The following is a 26,106-nucleotide window of genomic DNA, read 5'->3' on the forward strand; positions in this document are numbered from 1 at the left end:
ATACCAGCAGCCCGGGAGGTGGATCTATTCATTGGCCAGATGAGTCACTTGTGTCCCTTGGGAGCCCAGCTGGGTTGGGTGAGCCTATTTGAACTACATGGGAAAAGCAGGGTGTTGAATGTAGGAAGAGGAAATAGAAGCAGGAAAACAGAAGCCACAAACACCCACCGTAGGCTCCAAAGGTCCACAGCCTGGTGTCCTTCCTGGGATTCTCCTTGTTCTGCCCCCACCCAGTTCTCTTTCTGCCTCATTTGTATCAAATATAGTCTACTCTTCCACCCGTCTTTACGGCTGGTTCAAATTCAACGACCTTGCCTTCTCCTGAAGCCCCCTGGCTCTAAGGGTAGGAGGCATTTTGCTGTCACATCATGCTCTACCTGCCCTGTCTCTCTTACTGTCCCCACTGAAATAAGACTTCTCTGGGCTGCAAGGCCTTTGGTCCCATGTGGCCCTCATTTCTAGTTCAAAGGGAACTAGGTCACTAGTTCACAGGCACATGCCAGAATGCTACAGTAAACCTATTCTGAGTCTAAAAACAGACCTTCACACTTGTGGGGTCAGGGTTGTAGACAGTCTCAGAGCTGAATCAAATCGTAGGACACCCAGTTGGTGTACATAGGGAACAGGAAAATTGTTTGATATGAAGATTCCCACACATTTGGTGGCCAGAGGTGTTATGTAGTGGAGCGAGGAAACAAGAGTTTTTCTTTTTTTTTTTTTTTCCCTTTAGTTGTTGTGAAGAAGGAAACTTTCACTATGCTTCTGTAGGGTTCTACCTGCTTTAGAAGCATCCAGGTTGTCTGGCAGGGGTCAAATGCACAGTGCTGGGTCTCATCCATACCCAGAGGTTGTGATCTGCATCCTGCCATTCTTCTCTCAACTCTGAAAAATAATCTCTCTCTCTCTCTCTCTCTCTCTCTCTCTCTCTCTCTCTCTCTCTCTCTCTCACACACACACACACACACACACACACACACACACACACACTCATTCCTGGGTCTTTCCAGATTATTTGCGCCATCTGCCTTCAGAGGCTTTGGGGTGAATCTCTCTGGTGCCCACCCTCTTCCTTCCTTTAGTTGGGAAAATGGGGGCTTTACAACTATACCATATCACACAAAAATAGTTTAAACATGTAGGACAGAAGCACACACAGAGCCACTGTAACAACAGCTGATGTTTCCCAGGGCCTGTGGTTCCAAGAATATCCTTCACTCCCAGCTGTGTGCCTATGTCTGGCTCAGCTGGAGATCAGCCTTCTTGGACTCTGTCACCTCATCTGTCTTCCCTCTGGGCACTGGACTATCCACATGGTTGTAAGCGGAGGCCCTGGGGGTCCATGATCCTGTACTTACCATACCTGGAGGCATCACTCCAAAAGGACTAGGTGTCAGTGTGGAATGAGGGAGAACTGGACTTGCACTTCATGGACAATTCATCCAAGCCACCAGGCATTGCTGCAGACAGTGGCAGCCGGTGAGGTGTGCCAGCCTCCCCTGCTAGTAACCAATGAAGCACGAAGCTAAAGTGGGCCTCCACCACCATAAAAGGCATTATTTCTATAATATGTCCTGCCTTAAATCCTTCCTTTCCTTTCCTACATCCATCTTGCCCTAACCATGTATAGCCCCTGGGAGCTCAGTACTCATCACCCCCACCTTCCTTTTCCCCTACTTGACCTCTTTTTACCTCAACACTTAGTCCAGCCCCATCCCTGCTCCCTTCATACCCTTCTCTCTGCCTGGATGTTCCTATGGCACCCCCTCACCCCACTGACCCTTCCTTCAGGTCTCTGCTTAGATGTCACCTTATCAGCACTCTCCTGATCACCAGTCTAAGGTAGCAGTTCTCCCTCCATCTACTTGGTTTTTCTCCATGGCTATAACACCATCACATGCCCACAGGATGCATTTGCATATTTGGTTCTTGTTCTTTCTCCCCAGCTAACCTCAACTCCAGCTAGATAAGTAAGCTCTATCTTGACGCAGGGTAGGGTCTTTTTCTGAGGTTTTTTGGATGGATCCCAGGCCTAGAACCACCATGTGGCAAGCACCAAGAACCAGTATTCATTGAAGCCCAACAGAAGGCTGCAGACTGTACTTCCATCCCTCCTCCCTATCCCTGCCCATGGTATCTTTATAAAGCATGAATCGACTACTTCCCCAGCTCCTCCTGTCTGCCAGGTGCCCCTACACTTGCAAGAGAAAGTCCAAACTCCTTAGGTTTGCACTGAGGGTCCTCCTTGAGCTGACCATGTGCCCTAGTCATCTGTGCTGATCCTTGGCATGCTGTAGCATTTTCCCAGGGCCCTTGCTCTTGTTTATTTCACCCTCCCTGAAATAAAGCTCTTTGGAGCTATAAGCCTTCTCCCTCAGTGGGGAGAATGAGTTGGAAAGGACCCTCAGAATAACTCCAGTGAGCAGTAGTGCCAGCCTTGAGCCTGGTAGGAGGTGATGGGGACAGAGCTGGGGACACTTGGCAGAAATCTTTCTCTAACCTCAGAAACAAGTGGGCATGCACAGGGGAACTTCAGTCCAGGAGGCATGCCAAGCCAGCTGCTGAGGCTAGTATTTTCAGTTAAAAAATACAATTGATGAAGTGTTTATTGCTACAACCACTTCCCGTGCCAGTAAAGTGCACACAACCAGCTGGGAAGATGTGAAGCACAGTGATTGGACTTGGGCAGCTCCAAGTTCTGACTCAGAGTCTCGGGAGAGGCTTACCTTTCTTTTGAGGTCTCTGAACTCTGTGATCCAGCTGCTCTTGGCATTATTGGATCCGGCCATACCGCATTTGCCCAGGATGCCAGGAAAAGAAAGCCTTGTAACCTTCTGTGGATGACACTTGGGGAAGACAGAGTTGGGATAGAGAGTAACTCATCTTTGAAGTCAGGTGACAGCTGCTATCCTCAAATACCTTCTCCATCCACTGGCTTATAAGGGGTTAAGGAGCGTGGGCTGGGGAATTTCCATTCTCTTGCCATATGAAGTTCACTTGTGTATATGTCCAGCTGATGGGGGTGGGAATGCCAGAAAGATGCCCCCATTCAGGGAGGACATTGTGGTTCCTGAGAGGAGTCTCATAGTGGAAGAAGCTCATTTTGGCCATGCAGACACAATGCTGGGACTGAAGGGATGGCATTGAGTGGTTTAGGGTAGAGAGTGGCCCAGTGACCCTAGCAGTGTATAGTACACAGACCTGTGCACATTGAAAACACCTCTGCACTAGCTTCTCTAATACCTTGAGAATCATGTCCCCAGGCAGTGGAATAGGTACCTGAGCGCAGACTCTCCTTGTCAGTGCATGTGGGAGCTTTCAAGTGAGGTAGGAGGCAGCTCCCCTGGTGGAGACCTCCCCCATGCTTCCTATCAAAACAACAACAGTGGTGTGAGAGGCTGGGCTGAGTGGCAGGGGCAGAAGTGGAACTCAGCTAAGCCCCAAGCAGCAGACACGGTGTGATGAGAGGCTGTGATTTGTGGTAAGAGTAGGAACAGGATGTGTGTGTGGCCCCCTGGGGAGGCTCAGTAGGCACACCTGGAGAGGCTCAAAAATCCCTTGAGCAAATGAGGAACTTGAAAGAGATAAGACTACCAATGTGAGCAAATTAATCTTAGAGGTGTCAGGCATCTAGTATTTGGAGACTAACAGGAGGGTGCACTGGTGTGCTCAGGTTTTCCTTAGAAGATATGGCACCCTCTCTAGAGTGCTGGCGTGCGGAGGTTGGTGGGAGAGGCTGGGGCCTTTCCTTGCTGCAGCCTCCAGTTACCCGAGACGGTAATGGAGGCAGGCTGACCTTGGAATTGGAAAGTCCGGGGAGGAAGCATATGACTTCTCCTCTTGTTTCTTGATGCTTTAGGGACAAAAGAGGGAAATATTCTTTTTTTTTAATAGAGGAGAAGGTTTAAATGACTCTTCAAAAATTAGTTATGATTTTAAATTTTTTATTTTAAACATATCCAATTTCTACTTCAAAATATGCCTAGCTGGGCATGGTGGCACACATTTGTAATCCCAATGACTATGGAGACTGAGACCAGAGGATCATAAGTTCAAGGTCAGCCTCAGCAATTTGGAAAGACCCTGTCTCAAAGTTTGAAAGAAGGGCTGAGGATGTAGCTAAGTTCCATGAGGTTCTATCTCCAACACATATATATATCTCCATGTTTTTATAGAGAACACTGAACAAAGAGTTCAAGGTGCAGAGTGGGCAATTAACCAAGTCATTTGTCCCTTTAGCACTGATTTGACAAACTGGTTGGATGTTCAGTGTCAACTAGATGACCTTTGTATGCCAAGCTGTTGAGCTAAGGTCTGTGGACAAAGATCAATAAGCTGTGGGTGTAGAGGAAGAAGCAACTGATAGAGACCTTAGGGCCAGGAAGAGCTCCTCAGGAGAGGTAGAAATGGAATCTTAAAGCAGATGATGAGTTTCAAAAGGTTGAAAGTGCTAGCCAGGAGGGTGAAGCTGAAGGGAAAGAACCATGAAGTCAAGGAGGTAAGAGCAGAGGTGAGTAAGTCCTCTGGGAGCCAGGGGCAAGTTAGTGCAACCGATGGGGACCAGGCAGATGTTCCCTTCACTGCCTTCTTAGCAGTCCCCTTACCCTGCGGGTAGGTCTCCATCCATGGAATCCCCCAGAAGTTTGCTTATTTAATGCTGGGGTGAATTGATAAGGTCACATTTCATCTTCTGGGAGCTCTGCTTTGCTTGAATGTGAGGGACAAGCAATGTCCACCAGGAAAAAAGGAATGAGCTTAGCCTAGTTGCAGAACAGGAATGACCTCCTCCCATGCCCCCACCCTCAAGAAACCAAGGAGGAAGGACCCTGTCACCTGGTCCCACATCATTAGTTCATTATCCAGGAAAAGCCTGTGCCCAGAGCCCAGCATGGCAGGGGCAGAAGTGGAACTCAGCTAAGCCCCAAGCAGTCAAATTTTTTTGTGTGTATTTTTTTTCTAGTCTATAGACATATTGCTCTATGGGTAGTGTGGGTTTACTGTGTATAACCATTTGTGATAAGCTATTGAAAAGCACCTCTTGTTTAGCTGTGATTCTTACTGAGGGTACAGTGTTGCCAACCTCTCAGTGAAAGATCCATCTTGAATTCCATGTAGGAAGTTAGGCTGACATCAGGCAAGCCAGATCTGGGTGACGGTGATACATTAACATTCATGGGGTGTTATTCGAGACAGTCACTTTGTGTCCATCCAACAGCTTTCTAGGCACCTTGTATCAGCCTCCATCTTAAAGGTGAGAAAACTGAGGCTTAAGTTATTACACGATTGGCCAAATTTGCACACAGCTCTGAAGTGGCAGATCTGAGATTTAAATTGGAATCTATTTTGTGATTCTTGGTGCTTAGTTAACACACTGTTAAATATTCATGAGGTTGATGGTTAACAAGCATCTCTTTTGAACTGAATTAACACTCTGAACTAGTGGTTTTTAAACTTAAGCCCACCTAGGACTCATTTGGAGGATTTGTTAAAGCAGACTACTGGGTCCCATCACTAGGATCTCTGATTTAGCAGTTTGGTAGATCAGGAGTAGGGCTGAAAGTCTGTAATCCGGTGCCGACACTGCTGGTCCAGGATACTTCCACGAGGACCATTGCTCTGAAATGATTTGTATCTCTAGTTTGCATCTTCAAAACCACCAAGCACCGAGGCTCTACACCAGAGTTGACCAATAGCAGTTTCCACAATGATGGAAATGTTCTAGATCTGCTACCCAATATGGCAACCACTAGCCACCCATGGCTGTGGAGCACTTAAAATGTACCTAGTGCTACGCAGAATTGGATTTTAAATTTTGTTTCATTTTAAATAAGTTTGCATAGCGTGTGACTAGTGGCTACTGTATTGGCCAACACAGCTATAAACAAAAAGAAAGTTAGGGATGTCAAGTGGCTAAGTTATTTATTCCTGGGCTTAACCTTAAGTGAGTATTTAAGAGTCGGCTCTTCATAGGAAACATCTGGTTTGCTGGAAGAGTTATGCTCATCATTTAAATTTCAGGGCCTGTTGCCTACCTAGGGTGATGGGATTGGGGATCTTTGACAACTGGGGTCTTACCTCCGTTTTCCTCCAGAACCAACACAATGCCTGCCCATGGGGGTGCCAAGATCAGGGTGTTGAGTGAATGGGAGAGAGGAACAGCTTCAGAGCTGTATTTTTCACAGTTGCAGTTGGCAAAGGCTTTGAAGCCATGGCTGATTGGGTGGTGTGATAAGGAATTTGAAGTTGATGGCACAGCAGGATCAGACAGGATTCCTTCTCATATGGGTGGGCATGGGGCAAGTACCCGTGGGGAACTGCTGTTATCACATGGAACAGCTGTATTGCTCTTCTTTGGCTCTGCAGGTGGCCCCCCAGTGGGAATTTCCCATATTAAAGGAGGTATATTTTGAGGGGAAGATAATTGAGGGTACCTGAGATATGAGTTTACTGTTCAAACTCTGACTTAGGTGGTACCTTAATTGAAACAGAGGCAGGAATGCATGGACCGAGTTTCTCCTCTCGCTTCCTTCTTCCCAAGCAAGAAGGGTAACAGAGAAGACAACATATGGCCCATAATCTGGGGTCAGAAAGTGAACCACTATCAGACATGGGTTCAGATTCCATTAACTTGCTTCTGATCACCCTGTGGGCCTTGGTTTGCCTATAAGGTAAAATAAGGAAAAACAGGACTGGGTTAGTTCTCTGCCAATTGAAATGTGGGAGTGTCTTAGAGATGCAGAAAAAGGTGAGGCAGATCAGGTCCCACCTCAGACCTGCTTCATGAAAAACTGCATTTTCCAACTTCCCCAAGTGATTGTTGTGCTGGCTGTAATAAGTGCCGTATCCCTATCAGCTCTTATATTCTGTGAATCTTGAGTCTAAATTGCAAATTATTTTATCTTTAGGAATTAGAAGCATGATTTCTGGGGAAGAGATCAGGCTTTAGAACATCTCTGGGTGTTTTGTTCTTTGCCGCAGAGAAAGAAGTGTTAAGTATGCTTTCAAAAGAAAGAGTAGCTCATTCAAAGTGAGCTCCAGGAAGCAGTCTGGAAGATACTCCCGTTTGCAGAGGCAGAGGGTCTTCCACTTACATCTTCTGAGGAGCAGGCTGGGGCTCCATTTCCTTGGATCCTTGGTACAGAAGCTTCATATGTCCTATCAATGGTGACTCCTTTCAGAAAGGACAGACGGGAAGGATCTCAAGGCTATAAGAACTTCCCCAAAGAACTGTGTGCCTATCATCCAGAAGGGTGCTCAGGTTGCCTTGTCCCTGGCACCTACTTCTTCCTGGGGGTGTTACTTTAAGCCCAGCTGACCAGAGATATATATTTCTCTGCTAGAGAAAAGCTGGGCCTTAGAAGGAGCAAATGGCAGGCTAAGGAGATGGCTATTTATTACCTGATTTAGGAGAGGAGCTTGGTGGTCCTCTAGTGCATGTTAGAGAAGGATTTTTGCTTTGCCATCTGTCAGAGGAGATTTTTTTTTTTTTTTTTTTTTTTTTACCAGAGGAATGAGATCTCTGAACTCTACTTTTCAGTTTTTCCAGTGGCCACTGGGATAGACTTATTGGGTACCCAGAATGGGACCATAGTTATCCTGTGCAGGTGATCTGGCCCACATCAGCCCCACTGGGCCTATTAGGAAATATGGCATAGATTTCAAGGGACAGAGAAACCTTTATCTAATGAAAACTGGAGGTCACCAAGGACTCCCTGACCACAAGAGAACTGAAGGGAGATTTCTTCTCACCTTTCCCCCAGCACAACCCCAGCTGATTTCAGGATCACTATCTTGTCTTCAAGGGGAAGAGAAATGACTTGTAACCCACATTTACTCTTCTTAGTATGTGAGGGTAAGAGGCAGGTAAGTGTGGGGTTATTGTGCCCATTTACAGAGGCCAGACCACCTGGGTGGGCCAAATCCTGATGGAGCCATTTACTAGCTCTGTAACCCTCAGCAGAGCCTAAGGCCCAGCCCAGACCCACAGAATCAGAATCTGTACTTAGCCAGCTCTCCAGAAGATGTGTGTGCGCACTAGAGTAAGCACGTGGTTGGATGGCCTCTCATAGGCACTCCAACCAGCTCCTATATTCAGTCAGCCCAAGTTTATTTGCAAATAATTTAATCCTTAGGAATTGGAAGTTCAATTTTTAGCCCAAATAAGAGGTGTGTTGCTGTAATCCTATCAGGAGGCTGAGGCAGGGGGATAACAAGTTTAAGACCAGCATGGGCAACTTGGTAAAGCCTCTGTCTCAAGATAAAAATAAAAAAGGCTGGTGAGCACAGTGGTAGAGTGTTCCTGAGTTAAATCCCCAATATGAAGAAGACAAAGAAGAGGAGGAGGAGGAGAAGCAGGAGGAGGAGAAGGAGGAAAGAGGAAGAGGAGGAGGAGGAGAAGGAAGGAGGAGAAGAGGAGGAACTCAATTTCTGAAGAGCAAGATTTGGACTTTGCCATTTATTAACTGCATGACCTTGACCAAGTCATATACTTTGTGCCTCAGTTTCCCTATCCCAAACTAGTGATGATATCATCACTAGTTTGGGATAGCCCAGAAGATTGCTGTGAGTAGACAGGCTGGGCCCGGTGGTGCACACCGGTAATCCCAGCAGCTTAGGAAGCTGAGTTAGGATGATCGTGAGTTCAAAGCCAGCCTCAGCAAAAGTAAGGGGATAAGCAACACAGTGAGAACCTGTCTCTAAATAAAATACAAAATAGGGCTGGGGATGTGCCTCTGTGGTAGAGTGCCCCTGAATTAAGTCCCCAGTACCAAAAAAAAAAAAAAAAAAAAAAAAAAGACTGAGTAGACAGGAAGGGTGGTGATGCACACCTACAATCCCAGCTACTTGGGAAGACAAGGCAGGAGGATTGCAGGTTTGAGGCCAGCTTCAGCAACTTGGCAAGACTCTGTCTCAAAATAAAAAATAAGAAGGACTGGGAATGTAGCTCAGTGGTAAAGTGCTCTTGTGTTCAATTCCTGGTACCACTCCCCTACCCCCCAAAGTGAGTACAGACAGCAGTGTTGACACTGCTTCAATTATTTTGTTTCAATTCTTATCATCATCATTGCAGGTAACAAACATGTGAGCTTCAGAAAGATCAACTAATTTACACAAGGATGCTATCTTTGTTTGTGAGGTGTGTTAGTTTTCATCATTGTGACAAATACCTGAGATAAATTAACTTAAAGAGGAAAGGTTTATTGTCTCACAGTTTTGGAAGTTTCGGCCCATGTTGGTTGAAACTTTGGGGCCTGTGGGGAGGCAGCATGTCACCCCCATGTGGAAGAGCAGACACCACTCACCTATGGCCAGGAAGCAAAAGGGAGCAGAAGAAACAAAGAGCCCATAATCCCTTTCGAGGGCACACTCCTAGTGATCCTAGTCCTCCTACCAGGCCGCACATCTTAAAGTCTCCATCATCTTCCAATAGTGCCAAGCTGCCAGTTGAATGCAACAGTGCCAAACCTTGAACAAATAGCCTTTGGGGGACATTGACACAGATTGGGTGAATTAAACAACAGAAATTTATTTTCTCACAATTCGGGAGACTGGAAATCTGGAATTGATTGAGTTGTGGGCAGGGTGGGTTTCTCTTGAGGCCTCCTTGGCTGGTAGGTGACCACCTTCCCTGTCTTACACCATCTTCTTCCATGTGTGTCTGTGCCCTGGTCTCCTGGTCATCAGCTACAGGAGCACATTCTTAATTACTTCTTTAAAGGACATATTTCCAAATATAGACACATTTGAGGCACTGGGGGTTAGACTTCAACATGTGAATTCTATGGGTTCATGATTTAGCCCAGATTAGACACATACAAGAGTCAATCACAATAGGCCAAATAGAATTCACAAGGGGGTGGGAGATTCCAAAACCTGCTGCCTCTTCTCAGGAGAAAAGTGACCTATATACCCATGTATTACCTGAAGGAGAGTATCTAGATTCTTTAGGCTTCTTTCTATGAATTTAAGTGAGGCAAAAAGTGAGTATCCAGATTGTTTTATCTGGTCAGTGTACATCTCTTTATTTTCCTTTGCATAAGAACACAGATGTTCACCATCTTGGAGTACAGTGGTCAGGTACTTGCCACTCTGCCTTCTTCACAGAAAGATATTAGAAAGGCAGAATTCACATCTGATCCCCCTGATACCTCCCACAGCATGTAATCCAGAGACCAGGCATATATGAATGACATTTTTTTTGAGCTAGCACATTTCAGTTGACCCTCACAACAAAAACTCTTGATTGTGAGCATAATCGTATTCGTTTTAGCAATGAGAAGATGAGACACAGAGAATTTGAGGGAACTGCATAATGCCACATAGCAGATGAGTTTGAAATCAATCTCGGGTTTTCAGATACAAATCTCTCAGACTCTTCTCCTGTGCCCCTGAGTGTCCTGGATACCAGGAGCTTGTACTGCTTGAGCACTGACCATTGCTTTGACCCAGTGCTACATGATCTTCATATGGAGCATTTAAAAAAAATTCTCCCGACAACCATGGAATTTAATTCCAGTTTTACAGATGTAAGAAAGTGAAGCCCAAGTGGTCATGTGGATTTCCCAAGGAAAGCCTCATGGTTGGGATTTAAGACTCTGGCCCCCCACGCCAGTCTCTAAGCTGAGCTTTGCCTATGTTTGCCTAAAGTGAGAGTCACCTTCATGCATTTCAGGGAGAAGCATGGCTGTTACTGTGCTCTCTCATCCCAGGAAACAAAGCTGAGCCTCCAGATGACTCTGCAGGCCTCTGCTCACCTCTTGCCTCACAGTTTCATATGACCCTTTCCCTTGCCCTTCCTCCCTTTCTTTCATGCAAATCCTGCAGAAAGCACTGGCCGCTGCAGCCTCCTTCACAGCAGACATTCTCATTCCTCAAGACTCAGTGCCACAGGGTGTGCTTTTCATTTTTTTTATTGGTGCATTAATTATATGTAATACTGGGATTCATTATGCTGTATTCACACAAGCATGTAACATAATTTGATCATTCTCATTCCCCAGCATCTTTTCTTTCCTCTCCCTCTCCCTTTCCTGATACCCTTGCTCTACTCTATTGGTCTCCTTTCTACTACTACTATTATTATTATTAATTATTGCATTATAATTATATGTATCAGCAGGATTGGGATGTGCTGATATGAATGCTGTTGCACAAGTTTTTCTGGAGGTTCTTCTAAATCTCTGCTTCTCTTCCCCATCTCCTCTGGCTCTGCAGGTCACAAACCCTGAACTGCAAGGCAGCTGTGGCTGAGGCTACTGGAAGAAAGTGCAGAGACTCAGGCACCTGGGACTCCTGGCAGCAGGAAGAGGAGGGACATGCACCAAGCGTTTTATGCTCCCACGGCTCCGCAGCCCTGGAAGGCCTGTCAAGCACAAGACTTGGGGATATTGAGCTTTTGAAAAACTTGGGCTTGTAATAGTGAAGATTTGTGGGGTTGGCCTACAGTTGGCTTTCAGAAAGTGGTGTCTATTTTCTTTCACACCAGTTTTGCTAAAGGAGTTCACTAGAGCCTTCAAGGGACAGGCCAGCTCAGGCCAGTGTGACCTGATCTCTGAGCAGCTGTCTAACCTTGCCAGGGCAGTGGCCAGCCAGTCTGCAGCCCACGGCTTCCTGGAGAGACTTCTAGTGTTATTACACCGTGTGCTTTTCCAAGGCCTTCAACAACTGGGACCTGTTTCAAGGCCATCTTACCAGTGAGAAGACGAATCCCAACTCCTGCTGCCAGAAAGCTTGTAGAAGCCATTTGAAAAAGCTGCCCTCCCTTGGAGGACAATTCCCAAGAGAAATCTGGAAGCCTTTGAGGATTCACAGAGCATTTCTCAAATTGTATGTGCTAGGTGCCAGAAGCCACCCATGGCAGAAAAGAACAGATGACCACTCACTCAACAATATCTGGGTGGCTCTTTGGACAAGAGAGTTCCTCTGCCTCCTATGGCTCAGAAGCTGGTTCAGAAATGGGGCAGAAGGGCTCTCTCACTAGTGTTAGAAAAAGGGGCTTTGAGCCCTTTTTTTTTCCTCTAAGTAGAATTATTCATCCAGAAAGTGAGTTTGATTTCATCTTTGAAATGACCTATGACACAATCAGAAGATGTTAGACCTTTTACGTCATCAGATTTCCCAGTCTGTGCATGGGAGTCTGCAGCCCCAAGAAAGTGTGTTGATGAGGGTTGCTGGCAAGTCCAGGCTGGAGGCATGCCCCCATCCAAGCTGCCCCCACCCAGACTCCTCCACCAAGTGAAGATGCGGGCCTGTGGCCCAGAAGTCTGGGCTCCCTTGGGGGAGGACTGTGTAGTGTGAAGCTCTTTGACAGCCAACCACAAACTACCCTTGGTTTTTCTAGACTGAGATCTGACAGTAGAGCTCTGGCTTTCGCCTGAGGACCATGAAACACTCCTGTCCTTGGTGTCCTCTCCTTTCTATTGCTAACAGCATAGAAGCAAGCACTCTCCTTTGGGGGCCATGGGAAAGGCGCCATTCCCAGAGGCTGTGATGCGAGACCTCTGTGATCTGGCTGAAACACAGAATGGGCCCTGTTGTTCTCTATAGATGGGGCCTGAGTCAGGCAGGTTGCCCATGAAGGGGATACCGCGGCATTGATTCTGAGAGTATTGCTTCTCCCTCTCCTGACCTTCCCAGGCACACCTGTGTGGGAGGGACCAGGCAGAGGGCCCAGTGTGCTCATTTCAGAGTCTTGCCTGTCCCAACTCACTGAGCTCACACAAAGGCCTTCACTCTGAACTGGAAGGTCAGGGGCAATCAGATTTGTGGCTCAATGGGTTTGAAGGGAGGAGACTGTGTTGAGTGAGATAGATTTCTCAGTGTGGGAGAATGAATATCTGTTTCTGGGCCCAACTGTAGTCATACTCAGTAAAGGAATTGAGGAGGTGGCATAGAAGCCAGAGCTGGCCATTCCCAAAGCAAGAAAATATGTAAATTTTTCTGAGGGACATCACACTCTGAAAGGGAAGTTGTATATCTTTTTATTTTTTTAACTCCTGTTTTGAGATTTACCTAGATTCACTTAGTGTATATGAGTAGAAGGAAAAAATAACAATGTCTTTTATACAACGAAATCTTAATCAAATACAAGTTTAATTCTCTCTCAGCATAAAAGTAAATCCATCACTGAGGGCTATTTTTGTTTGACACAGGGACAGGGCCTAGGTTTTTTTCTATTTTCTTGGTGTTTTCATATATGACTTCTATTATGTGGCTCAGTAGAGCTGCAAAAGATACATCCATCATATCTATATTCTAGCTAACAAGAAAGAGGAAGGAAGCGAAACAGTCTTCTTGATCTTATGTTAAGTACATTTGCTAAAATCCACAGTACTTCTGCTGTATTGGCAGAACTTAATTCCAAGACCACAACTAATGCAGGAAAGACTAAGGGAATGCAATCTTTATTCTAGGTGGACATGTACCTAGACAAAAATCAGGGGTTTTGTTACTGAGGAAGGTAACCTGCAGGTATCTGTACCTAGATTTCCAAAATTATCTTGCAAAACTAGTTTTAGAAGCATAGACTGATAATGGAAAGGTTAGAAACCAGCTAGTCTACATCTTCATTTTTGCAGATGAGAAATCCAAGACCCAGAGAAGTTAAATAAATCACCAAGATCACACAAAAAGTTGGTGGCATGAAATTTTCAGCTCATGTTCACTGGGAGTGTTTCTGTTCTCTGTTTCTTAAGAAAAATGCTTCATTTTACAAGGGAGGGAGCTTGAGTGCCAAGGATAAAATTTCATCCATCACTCAGCCCCTGAGCTACAGGACACAGGTAGGACCATGGCAGGGTTTACATGCCCCAATCTGCTCAGCCCTGAGTCCTGGCATCCGAAAAAGCTGCTGGTGAGGACTCTGGGACTGCTAGAGTGTGCCCATCCTAGCACTACCCTGTCCCAGTCTTTATGTGTGCATGTGGCTTTATCTGTCTCTGTGTCTGCTCTGCCTATTGTTTCCAAATTGCCTAAGTCGCACAACAGACTTCTGTGTGTTTCCATTTCAGGGAACACCCTGCTGGGATGGGAGCTGCCAGAAGACTGGATTCCTTCAAGGCCTTGAATTTCAGGGCCGTGCTGACGGTCAGCTGGCTCATCCTGGTTCGCTTCCCTGGGGTCACATCCACAGGTAAGCCACTGAAGCACCTGGGCCTTCACATTTTAGCATGGACATGGAAGTCAGTTCTCCTCCTTTTAGGGGAGGAGTGGGAGAAGGGATTGTAGGGGTGGGGTCAGGGTGGCTGGGCTCTGGCCCATCCTTATTAAACTCCTTGATCCCAGGCAAGTCTCATCTTGGGCTTTCATCATCCACAAAATGATGGGGTTGGTCAAGAATCAGGGGTTGCAAACTCAGTGTCTGCAGGAGCCAGACATCTGACATAAAGGAATGAAGCTGGCTGGGTCGGGACTGTGGTCACCTGAGTGGGTGGAGACTCCTCTAAGACACTCTCTCTTCAGTTCTGCCAATTGCTACCACATGGGAAGGCGGATTACTTGTTGCAGGATATTCTGAATTTCCATGAGAAATCAGAATCATTAATTCAAATTTTAAAAATCACTGTAGGGGCCAAAAAAAAAAAATCACACATCTGAGACGCAGTTTTCCACCTCTGTCTGGTCCACCTGAACTCAGTGTCCCCTTCCTGTTTGTGTCATAGGATGTGGTATATTAGAGTGCTTTTCAGCTCTGATGCTCTGAGCAAGGACCACATTTATTTTTATAGCTCAATATCTTCAACTTCTTCTCTAAGTGGTTTTGAGTTAAAATCCAGAAATGTAGGTTAAGTTCGCTTGGACTGTAGGAAATAGAAATTGAATAAAGCAAATGTAAGGCTGAAGATGTGAGAGATAGAGGACAATTTTAAAGTTTCAAATAGGAGTTTAGAGCACAGGTGGTGCATATCTGTAATCCCAGCATCTCAGGAGGCTGAGGCAGGAGGATCTCAAGTTCTAGGACAGCCTGGGAAACTTAGTAAAACCCTGTCTCAAAATTTAAAAAAGGACTGGGGATGTAGTTTAGTGTTACAGCATTCTGAGTTTAATATGCAGTGCTACCAAAAAAACATTTGGACAGTAAAAGAAGAAGCAGGATTGTGGAATATGTGGACTGCACTGCATGCACACAAATAAACAGGTGTTTCTTTTCCATGGTAGTCTTGTCAATAGTCCACCTGGCCTTCCATAAACTGTCTTCTTTGGTTCCTAAAGTGATAGCTCTGATGGGAAGAAATAAGACTATCACTTGACAGTGTGAGAACCACCCTGATTTTGTAACATCAGGTTCCAAAGCCAGCATGTTTTATAGCAAATTTCATAGACATCAATCTCAGAGGTCCTGTAAGGGATGTTTCAATTACAAGACATGACAGGGAAACCTAAAGCCCAACATCTCCACCAGGCATCAAAATAAAATATTTACAGTTCCTTCTAGTTTAAAGGCCATTTACCAAACAGGGGCCACTTTTGTTGAAGAAGTGTTGCTTGGTAACATGGTTTATGGAGTACCATCTTTCTCATGTTTCCAGGGGAACAGAGCTAGAAAATTAACAAAAGGTCAAATTCTCATGCAATAAGTAAATAAATAAATAAAAGGCGGGGGTTGGGAGGGAAAGAGTTTTGTTAACTCTTTAAACACTGCTTTCCAGAGGACAGAATGTCTGGAATTTAAGAAATCTGAATAAATTATTGTGCAACTTTAGATCTTAGAATGTCCTGGGTAGCCATCTGGTCTACCCTTCATCATGAAGGGGGAACCTAAACCCAGAAAAACTAAGTGACTTGGTTACACAAAGATGATGAACTGATGAAAGACATGGGACCAGACTTCAGGGTTTCTTTCTCCTAGATCAGGGCATCTCTCTGATCTCTGAGATCTTGCTTTTAGCTCTAATGAAGAGGAGACAAGACCATGAAAATGCACGAGCCACTTATGGCCTGTGTTAATCCTTGCTTGGTGATGCTGGTGCATGGGAGCAGTGACATCTTTTTCTCTTTAGCAGTGCCAGCAGAGTGCCCTGACAAGAACCCTGAGCTGCAGCCCTGGAACCCTGGCCATGACCAGGACCACCACGTACACATTGGCCAGGGCAGGATGCTGCTGCTCACTTCTTCTGCCACATTCCACTCCATTGACATTTCAGAGGGAGGTAAGTCAGTCTCTCCCCTCCACAACCCCTGAGGCTTTGCAGGTTGTGAAGACAGTAGACAGACAGAACAAACAGTGTTACATGCTTTGGGTTTATGTTGGAACATCTGGGTTTATTTTGTTGTTGGTTTTTTTCCGATCACCATTAACTCTAAATACTTAAGAAGGGCTTGTTAAAGGACCAATCTTAGTAAAAGGGGCATATGAGGAAGGACTTCCTTATTGGTGCTCTGAATAATACTCATTTTAACTGTCATTGAATGCAGGGCATGCAGTGATGCAGTAAATAATGGGAAGGCATTATTTACACACGGCAAAGCAGTGTAAAATTACTTGCAAGGCAGCTAACACAGGAGTGTTTGGAAAATGTACCTTTTGACTGCCTGAATTAGATGGGGGACTTAGGGATTCTGCCCTTGGCTCTACTGTGACCTTACTCTTTAACACTGGTGTCCTTACCCTGTTCCTACCTCTTTAGGCAAGCTAGTCATTAAAGACCATGATGAACCCATTGTTTTGCGCACCCGACACATCCTGATTGACAATGGAGGAGAACTGCATGTTGGGAGTGCCCTCTGCCCTTTTCAGGGCAATTTCAGCATCGTGTTATATGGAAGGTGGGAAGATCCATCTCAGGGGTCAAATGCTATTCTTGTATCTGATGGGAGGGAGACTTTCTAAAGGAGAGAGGGAGGCAAGAGAATGAGACAAGAAATGTTCTGTCTTGCCAGATCCTAACTGTGAGCAAGATAGACATGACAAAGTGTGTGAACTGGAAAAGCCCATGTGGCATTTTACTTATCATGGCCTGAAGGCTGTCCTTGTGTCACAGAAGTCCCACCAGCCTTTCAACTGCCTTCCAAACTTGTCACGGTTTAGGGAAGCTCTTACAACTTATTTAATAAGTTATGATGGACAAGATAGAGGGAAATATCATGTGATGTTTGCCCCTGATTGTGCCCCCTCTTTAAGCAATTGAGAGTTCTTAGTGATAACTGGGAATATGCTAGGGTAGGCAGTCTAGGCCCAGGTGGTCTATATGATTAAAATATGAAACACTTAGAATTTAAAAAGAAGTGGCAAAATGTAAACATATAAGCACTTCTGTTGGCCTTTTGAGCTTCCTATTTGTCTGGCTTTGAAGGTCAGGTTGCATCCAGGCATGGTGGTATACTCCTGTAATCCCAGTGACCAGGGAGGCTGAAAAAGAAGAATTGAAAGTTCAAGGCCAGCCTGGGCAACTTAGTGAGATTGCCTCAAATTAAATAAATAAATAGAACTGGGGATGTAGCTTAGTGGTAGAGCACCCCCAGGTTCATTCCCCAGTTCAAAAGAAATTAAAGGATGAGAAGATCAGGTTGCTATAGCTGTATTACTAACCCCATGAGATCATTAAAAGCATGGCTTGCTCTTTGGTGCCATGTTGTGATCCTGGAAGCAGTGGTGGTCCTCTGTGGGTTCAGCATCTAGTAAAGATATGAGTCTGCAACTCTGGAAAGCTTTTCTCCTGTAGGGCTGATGAAGGTGTTCAGCCAGACCCTTACTATGGCCTGAAGTACCTTGGAGTCGGTAAAGGAGGCACCCTTGAGTTGCATGGACAGAAAAAACTCTCCTGGACATTTCTGAACAAGACGCTTCACCCAGGTGGCATGGACGAGGGAGGCTATTTTTTTGAAAGGAGCTGGGGCCACCGTGGAGTTATTGTTCATGTCATCGACCCCAAATCAGGCACTGTTGTCCATTCTGACAGGTAAGATTGGCCTTCACTTAACACTAAACACTTAACACATGTATTCAGCACACGTGTGTTGAGCATGTGCCCTGGCCATTTGCTGCTCTGGCAGTGGATGTATAGCAGTCAAAGAACAGAGTCAAAGAACTCTGCTCTCAAGAGTTATGTCAGCCAGGCACGGTGGCACACACCTAATAATCCCAGTGGCTCGGGAGGCTGAGGTAGGAGAACCACAAGTTCAAAGCCAGCCTTAGCAACTTATCGAGACCCTGTCTCTAAATAAAAAAATAAAAGGGCTGGGGATGTGGCTCAGTGGTTAAGTGCCCCTGGGTTCAATTTCTGGTACAAAAAAAAAAAAAAAGAGTATGTCCTTCCCAGGCATTTGCTTAATGTAGCTGAGTTTAATAGGAACAAGTTCAATAGGAACACACACACACACACACACACACACACACATACACACTAGTGCCTGAAACTCTAGTTTCAGATTGTGTTAACTGACAATGGGAGAAAAAAGTCATAGGGAAATAGTAGAGAGTTCCTGGAGAAAGATACTTGGGTAGGGTGGACAGAGAGAGCCAGGGTAAGGAAACAGAAGTTGAGTTGGGAGCTGCAGGGGGAGGATACATGGGGAAAGTGGTGAAGACAGAGAGCACCAAGTATAAAGGACCAGAGGTGCAAAAGGCATGATGATTTCAGAAGCCAGAAAGCCAACCAGAGGGTGATGTGCAGTGAGAGAAGGAAGAATTTCAAGCAGTACCAGAGGTTTGGATGGGAAGGGGCAGGTATAGGACCTTGAAGGCCATAGTGACAGGGTGGGTTTTATTCTCAGTGGGATACAAAACCACTGAAGCCTTTAAGAAGGAAAGGATCATGTTTAAAAGAATGTTCTGGTGACTATGCAGAAAATGGATTGATGGTGGAGGACAAAAATAACACAGAGATGCTTAGGAAGCTTCTATAGTGGTCTAGGCCAGACATGAAGGACTCTGGTAGAAGCAACAGAGATGGGGTAGATGAACTGGAGAGGGATTTGGAAGGCAGAATGGCAGTCTCTGGCCCGCTCCCCTCACTCTCTTTCCCAGCTCTAGGGTAACCTAGCCTGCCCTCAGCTCCCTGGGACTCTCATGATGGCCCTGCAGAGGCTTCGCCTGGCACTCAGAGGGAAGGACACAGCTGAGGTGGACAAGCAGAGTTATCCTTGGTGCTGCTAGGGGAGACTTAGGGCTCATCAGGAACAGGACTGTGAGTGGCAGTGAAAGCAACAGGGACCAGCTGTGGAACAGCAGCAGGTCTGGCAGGAACCATAATGCTCACTGGTACACATGGGATAACTGGAACTCATCCCCTGGTGAATATTAGTGACCATGTAATCATTGGACTTGCTCTGTGAAAAATGCTGTGTTCAGCACTTCACTGCTCTATATACTTTAATCTTTATAGAAATTCTGTGATGAGCTGTGCATGGTGGTGCACATCTGTATTCCCAGCAACTCAGGAGGCTGCGGCAGGAAGATTGCAGGTTCAAAGCCAACCTCAGCAACTTAGCAAGGCTGTGACTCAAAATAAAAAAATAAAAAAGACTGGCGATGTGGCATAGCCACTCCCTCCCCCCCAAAAAAATTCTGAGATGGGTTCTGTTATTACCCACATTATGCAGATGAGATGATGAGACTCTGGTGAGGTTCAGTTTGCTCAGAGTCACAGGTTGGCGAAGATTGGAGCTGGGATTCAAACTCTTAACCACTCACTGAGTTATCTCCATGGCTCCCTGGGGACAGTCATCTGCCTTTGCCCTGGCTGAGCAGCCTGCAGGTGAACCTGGGATACTCACAATTGACACAAAGTACTTCTGAGGGCTTCTGCCTTTATCAGGAGAAGACAATTTCTTTAAGTGGAGTATCATTACAGGTAGCAATCTAACTTTCAATTAAATTCATTATTGAACTATATAATGAGAACTTATCTGGAGAGCTTCTATGGAGGTTACAAAGAGAAGAATGCCTGCCTGCCCCAAATCTCCTGTGCTTAAAGTATGTTGGAGACCTCACGGATCTGATAGCTGAATGTATGAATACACACACACACACACACACACACACACACACACACACACACACACACAAATGGAGGCCAAAGTCACCAGAAAAGGCTACTTCAAGGAGCAGGAACCTACGGTGGTTCCTGAAAGGTAGTAAGAATTTGATTAGTTATAAAACAGACAGAACTAAGTGAGTGAAGACAGGAGAGGGCGTGTGGTCCTGGTCTCTGCAAAGGGCTCTCCCTGCAGCAGATGACCCTGAGGGAAGGGCAGTGGGGACTAGAGGACGAGGCAGAGTTGAGCCAGGTTATGCAAAATGAAGGTAAGTTTGGTGACTCAGGACCACCTCTTTTGCTACCCTTTGCACCACCATTGCTTTACTTTTTCGAAGTCTCCTTGGCTATTCACACTGGCTTGTTTTTCTAGATTTATTTTAGAGCTATTTCATTTTTAAGTTCCAAGACAAATTCCTTCCATTGTAATTGCACAAAATCTTCATACTTATGTAAGTTGAGATTGTTACTAAATTGTATTTCCTTTGTAAATTCTTTTCACCAGTGGTGTACATTTTTTTTAAAAAAAAATCTGTATTTCATGGATACTTCATGTGTATGGCAACAGATTGTCTTCATTAACTTTGAGATGACTGACTCTTAGCAGGGGTTGGTGGTATGAGCCTATTGTTCCAGATACTCAGGTGGCTGAAGTGAGGATTGCTTGAGTCCATGAGTTCAAGACCAACCAGGGCAACATAGCAAGGTCATCATACCATCTCAACAAAACAAAACAATGTAGTTAGTGATGATCAGTTGTATAATACTGTACCTATAGTCAATGATATTGTATTGTACACTTAAAACCTTGTTAAAAGGAGAATTTCATAGCAAGGGTTTTACCACAATGAAGTAAAATATTTTTTTTAGAAAGGATACAGGAAAAAGGAGAATGAAACAATATCTGAAACAGCTAAAGGTTATATCACTGTTATTCTCTATTGTCAAAACCAAAGATAACCCCTTTATGATTCTAGCATGTGTTAAGCTTCTGTAGGTGCAGGATTTGGGGTAGTCTCTAGGTCATTTGCAAGAATTTTGGAGGAGTTGTTTCAGTCTGGATCAGAGAGAGAAATCCCTGATGCTTGTGGAGTCTGAGCTATCTCCTAACACTAGGCTCTGCAAGAGGCATGAACTGCTACCTCTGTCATGAAAGGGGAACATTAAAGATCTGGACCCTAAGTGTATGACCTTCTGAAGGTCCCAGGGCTCGAGGTCCACACTACTATAGACATTTCTTTGATATTTTATCCAATGAATGATCATGTGATTAGAATCATATGATTCTTGGATATCACGTTATGGTATGCAAAAGAACTAAATTTACCTGAACTTTATTTTTGCAGTACTGAAGATTGGACCCAGGGATGCTCTATCACTGATATATATCCCCAGCCCTTTTTAAAATTTTTTGTACTCTGGAACAGGGTTTCTTTTTTTTGGGGTCTTTTGGACATGCTATGGAACAGGGTCTTGCTAAGTGGCTTAGGGCCTCACTAAATTGCTGAGGCTGGCTTTGAACTTGTGATCCTCCTGCCTCAGCCTCCAGAGTTACTGGGGTTATAGGAATGCACCACTATGCCCAACTTTATTTGCTCTTTAAAGAAAAAGGCTTCATTGTTTACAAATCCCAACCTGTGGGATCTTTGGATGGCATATGAAATGCTGTATAGGTCTCTCTTCTTTTGATTGCTGTGACGACTATTCAAATTCTTTCTCTCTGCCTTTTATAGATTTGATACCTACAGATCCAAGAAAGAGAGTGAACGTCTGGTCCAGTATTTGAATGCAGTGCCCGATGGCAGGATCCTTTCTGTTGCAGTGAATGATGAAGGGTCTCGAAACCTGGATGACATGGCCCGGAAGGCAATGACCAAACTGGGCAGCAAACATTTCCTACACCTGGGATTCAGGTACTTCCCATCACTTCCACCTCCTCCAAACACCAGAACACTGAAGCACCCCCATCCCACCAAGAATTAACCTTTCCTTTCTTGTGCTCTCAGGGATACACCACCCAAATAATGACCTTGGATTATTCAGGGACGTTGTCCATCTGCACTGGACATATTCAGGGATTGTTCTTAAGGGGAACCTGGTTTTTCTTACAAGCATAGTCCACTGTAAAAATACAAAAGTCTTTGATTTTCATGAACTCATTCATTCAGTTACAAAATATTAGAATGTCTACTGAGCATAAGAGCCATGCCTTGGTGGTACAGTTGACTTTCATTTTCCCTTTCTTTAGCAAAAGATTCATATTTTACCTTGGGGATTGGCAGACAGTTTTTAGAGATTATGCAAAGTATCTCTGCCCAGCCAAACACCCCAGGAAAAGGGGTTATCTGTCCCAGGGTTATTTGGAGACCGCAGTACTCCACCCTCTAACTCCTTAGAACTAGAGTGAAATCAGGGGTGGGCCAGAATCTTTTCTTCTCAGAGCTCAGCAATTTTTCTAGCTGGACAGAGATTCTCTGGACAAGGGAGGGGTGCTCCAGGTTCCAGGGTGCATTGTCTAACAGCCCTGGGGCTGCTCCTTCTGAAGGGAAACTCAAGCAGGAAACTCATGTAGCCAAAGATGACAGTGATTCTTGGCGCTGTGAGATTCCTTTATTAGCAAACACTACACGCGTTTCCATTCCATTGTTTTATAAACCAAGAGGACAATTTATTAACTTATATTAGGAAACAGAACCAAAAATGACTGGTTACTCAGCATAAGATTCTAATGGCTCAGGGCCCAAGGTCTGGCATTGGGTGGCCTGGATTGAAGTCTGGGTTGCACCTTCTATGAGGTGTGACTATAGGCAAGTGACTCATTCATCTTCTCTTTGCATGGTTCCTCTGTAAAATGGGATACCTCAGGAATTCTCAGAAGACTTGCTGGGAGAAGTATATGTGATAATATTAACAAAATATTTGCCTGGTATAGAATAAGCACTTGATAAATGTAAGCTACTATTCTGACCTTAGAAACAGGAACCACGGGAAGGATGAGCCCTGCCATATTTTATTATGTCCAGTCACATGGGCAAAGGAGACAGGAAAGCAGGAATTACATATATACCCCTCGTTTGTATGAACACATACTTTTAGTGATAAGACCAAAGCATTTAAAATCAGTAGAAGCACTGAGACTTGGACCCTTCCTTTGTTCGCTAATTTAGGAAATGGTTATTGAACAGAAACTGGTGGGAGGCAGTAGGTTAGACCAGGTGTGCTAAGCTCTGAAGAGAGGCAGAGGTGAATGGGAAATGGTGATAGGGCTTGAGAGAACAAGAGGATGGAGAAGTTAGTTCAGTGCAGATTTACAGGTAAGAGGAGGCCAAACAGGTGCCCCACAGGCAAACTAGCAGCTAGAGAGGCTCTTCCAAAGAAGTGGAGGGGTCCAGGCTGCTGCACTGTATGTGAGCTAGTGAGGGCTGAGGAAAAAAGGTAGGGGAAGGCACAGAAGGATCTTTGGCTCTGTGATAAGGAGCTTAGTTTTTGTCCCAAATGCAGTGGGAGCCATTGAAAGATCGAAGCAAAAGGGTGGATGTAGTTGAACCCTCAACCTCAATTAAATAACACTGAATAATGACTTACTTTCCAAGATAAGCAATCCAAACACAAATAACAAAAGCTATTCAACACCTAAATCTATTGCTATGTCATAGTAAGGGAGAGGCTACTGTAGGAGGAGAAATTTCTTTCCTCTTACCTTCCTAAAATCTTGGTGGAGTCCCTGAAAAAAACTGGTTAACAAGAGAACAGCATACAAATGTCTTTCATATAATAAATTTTACATTTCCTTCTAAAGGAAATGAAGACCAGAAGAAACAGTTCAACTGGAGTGTTTTTATACTAGGTTTGATGAAGAGTCCAGGAAACTGAGATAAGACAAAGGTTATCAGCTCAGAGTAGAAAACCCAGGGGAAGCTGAGCAAGTCTTTCTATTAGGATTCTTCTTGGCGTTCCTTTGCTTTATAGATGAGGATGCTCCTTTCTTCAGGCATAGGAAGGGCACCTCTCACACAGGGGCTGGTCACTTGCTATAGGGGGGAAGGGCAGGAAAAGTCAGGGAGTCATTCCTGCCATTTCTCAATTTCTTCACCTTAATGTCGAACATGCCAACATGTTTAGGACAAGTTGCCATATTTTGGGGGCAACTTGTCCTAAAAAGTCTTCCAAACCCCATCACTACACTAGGCATGCCGGTGAACACAAAAATGGGTAAGAAAACCTCCCTGCTTCTACAGTGCTTGTTTTTGTGGAGGAGAGATAGCATACAATTTTCCCAAATCATAAACCTTCTTTTTCTCCTTTCCCTTCCCATTACGAATAAGAGACATTTGGTCCCTCTCCAAGTCCCAAAATGTGTGGCCAGGGTGGTCAGTCACATTAGCCTGTGGCATTTTCCTCGAGCTCAATTCTTAGGGGAGATGAACATGAGAGAAATAGCCTTCCTCTCTTGGATCACGCTTCCTAAGCGAACCACAGCACTTGCTTCAGGATGTAATTGAGCTTGGCGGGTGGGACGGTTGGTCTGTTGGCCTGTTTGTTGATTTGTGATTCATACCCATCTATTGCCAGCAGGGAGTTGAAGAGACTCACAACAAGCAGACACTGGCCTAGCCAGGCATCGAGGAAGTTCAGGCAATTGCTTATAAAGAAAAACTCCTGTTTCCCTGAAGGAGGGAAGCCCTCAGCAACAGGGAGGGAGGCTCTGCCACTTGAGGCTGTGTCTGTTTTGCTCCCAATTCTGGAGAAGTTTATTTTTTGTGTGTTTTTGTTTCAGACACCCTTGGAGTTTTCTCACCGTGAAAGGAAATCCCTCTTCTTCAGTTGAAGACCATATTGAATATCATGGTAATAAATGGTTGGCGAGAGGACTAAGTACCCTCTAGTGTCTCTCTGACCAAGAGGCTTTGGTTCTTTCTGAAGGACTCACTTCCCTCAGAGCATGGCTGACTATCTGCCAACACCTTGTTGAGTGTCCAGCCACTTGACTGTATTACATGGAAGTGATAAAGGCCTGTGTTGATTGAAGTTCAACCATAATGTTTTTATTTTCTAAGATGTCATCATTGGCTTATGACAGAACATAGACATGGCACAGAAAACAAAAGAACTGGGATGGAACCAGCAGGGGTAATATTTTGAGCTAAAAAGACCTGTGGGTGGTCTCCATCACAAATGCCTGTCTCTCTGCCTGGTGAAGGTTGTGGGAGATGCTATGGTTCTAACCCCTGGGGCAGTGCAGGGAGCTCAGATCAGGAAAAATCATGGGGCTTCAAAATCTGAATTTGTGGAAATGCTACAACTGAATTTTCAAAACTGAAACAAAAGAATGAATAATGACCTGCTTTCCAAGTGAAAGAAATGGCCTGATTAAGGAAAAAAAAATTTTTTTTCTTAAATTGTTTAAGATTTTTGGAATAGAGGTTTTCTCTGCCATAGAGCTCCAGCCTTCTGAATCCAGGCATCTGTTTGGTTGCTAAAGCATCTGATCTCTCTGACAGGACACCGTGGCTCTGCTGCTGCCCGGGTTTTCAAACTGTTCAAGACGGAACATGGGGAATATTTCAATGTTTCTTCATCCAGTGAGTGGGTTCAAGGTGAGGAGTTTGAGACAGCCTGGTAAAGCTTAACACTAGATCAATGGCCAGGAGTCGTTGTGTGTAGAACAAGGTATTTTCTCTTAGGAAGTCCATAGGAACACATGGTAGAGTAACTTAATGGTCAGTCACCCAAAAGAATGTTTTCCCACTGGTTAAGATTTGTATTCCATCTCAACAGGGGTCCATTTTGTTTAGTTTGTTTCGTGGAATATTTTTCATATGTCAGGGGATGGTGTTGACTAGGAATTATGAACCTAAAAATGAACTTGGCTTTCAAATAGTTCATACAGCTGGGTATGGTGGTTCATACTTATAATACCAGCAGTAGCTCAAGAGGCTGTCAGGAGGATTATAGGTTCAAAGCCAGCCTCAGCAACTTGGTGAGGCTTAGTTAGACCCTGTCTCAAAATAAAAAAAAATAAAAAGGGGTGGGGATATGGTTAAGCACCCTTGGGTTCAACCCCTTATACCAAACAAAAACAAACAAACAAAAACCCTAAGTGGCCCATACACAGGGCCTACAGAAAGTAGCAATC

At 44.8% G+C, this 26,106-nt stretch overlaps 1 protein-coding gene across 6 annotated transcripts in view; it reads left to right on the plus strand.

Moving 5' to 3' along the window:
- Cemip (cell migration inducing hyaluronidase 1) overlaps nucleotides 1–26,106 on the plus strand; it is a 168,308-nt gene that overhangs the window by 76,753 nt on the left and 65,449 nt on the right. For 3 of the 6 annotated variants that reach the window (XM_078051093.1, XM_078051095.1, XM_078051094.1), the window contains 8 exons: nucleotides 11,212–11,823; nucleotides 14,007–14,128; nucleotides 15,996–16,145; nucleotides 16,623–16,761; nucleotides 17,658–17,894; nucleotides 21,704–21,883; nucleotides 24,748–24,818; nucleotides 25,472–25,567. In XM_078051093.1, coding sequence (XP_077907219.1) covers nucleotides 14,023–14,128; nucleotides 15,996–16,145; nucleotides 16,623–16,761; nucleotides 17,658–17,894; nucleotides 21,704–21,883; nucleotides 24,748–24,818; nucleotides 25,472–25,567 — 979 coding nt within the window. In that variant the 5' untranslated portion in view covers nucleotides 11,212–11,823; nucleotides 14,007–14,022. The remainder of the gene's footprint in view (nucleotides 1–11,211; nucleotides 11,824–14,006; nucleotides 14,129–15,995; nucleotides 16,146–16,622; nucleotides 16,762–17,657; nucleotides 17,895–21,703; nucleotides 21,884–24,747; nucleotides 24,819–25,471; nucleotides 25,568–26,106) is intronic. The other 3 variants (XM_078051096.1, XM_021722952.3, XM_040274389.2) reach the window with 3 other exon arrangements.

Source organism: Ictidomys tridecemlineatus, chromosome 5, assembly GCF_052094955.1.
Source record: "Ictidomys tridecemlineatus isolate mIctTri1 chromosome 5, mIctTri1.hap1, whole genome shotgun sequence".
In the NCBI taxonomy this organism is placed as follows: domain Eukaryota; kingdom Metazoa; phylum Chordata; class Mammalia; order Rodentia; family Sciuridae; genus Ictidomys; species Ictidomys tridecemlineatus.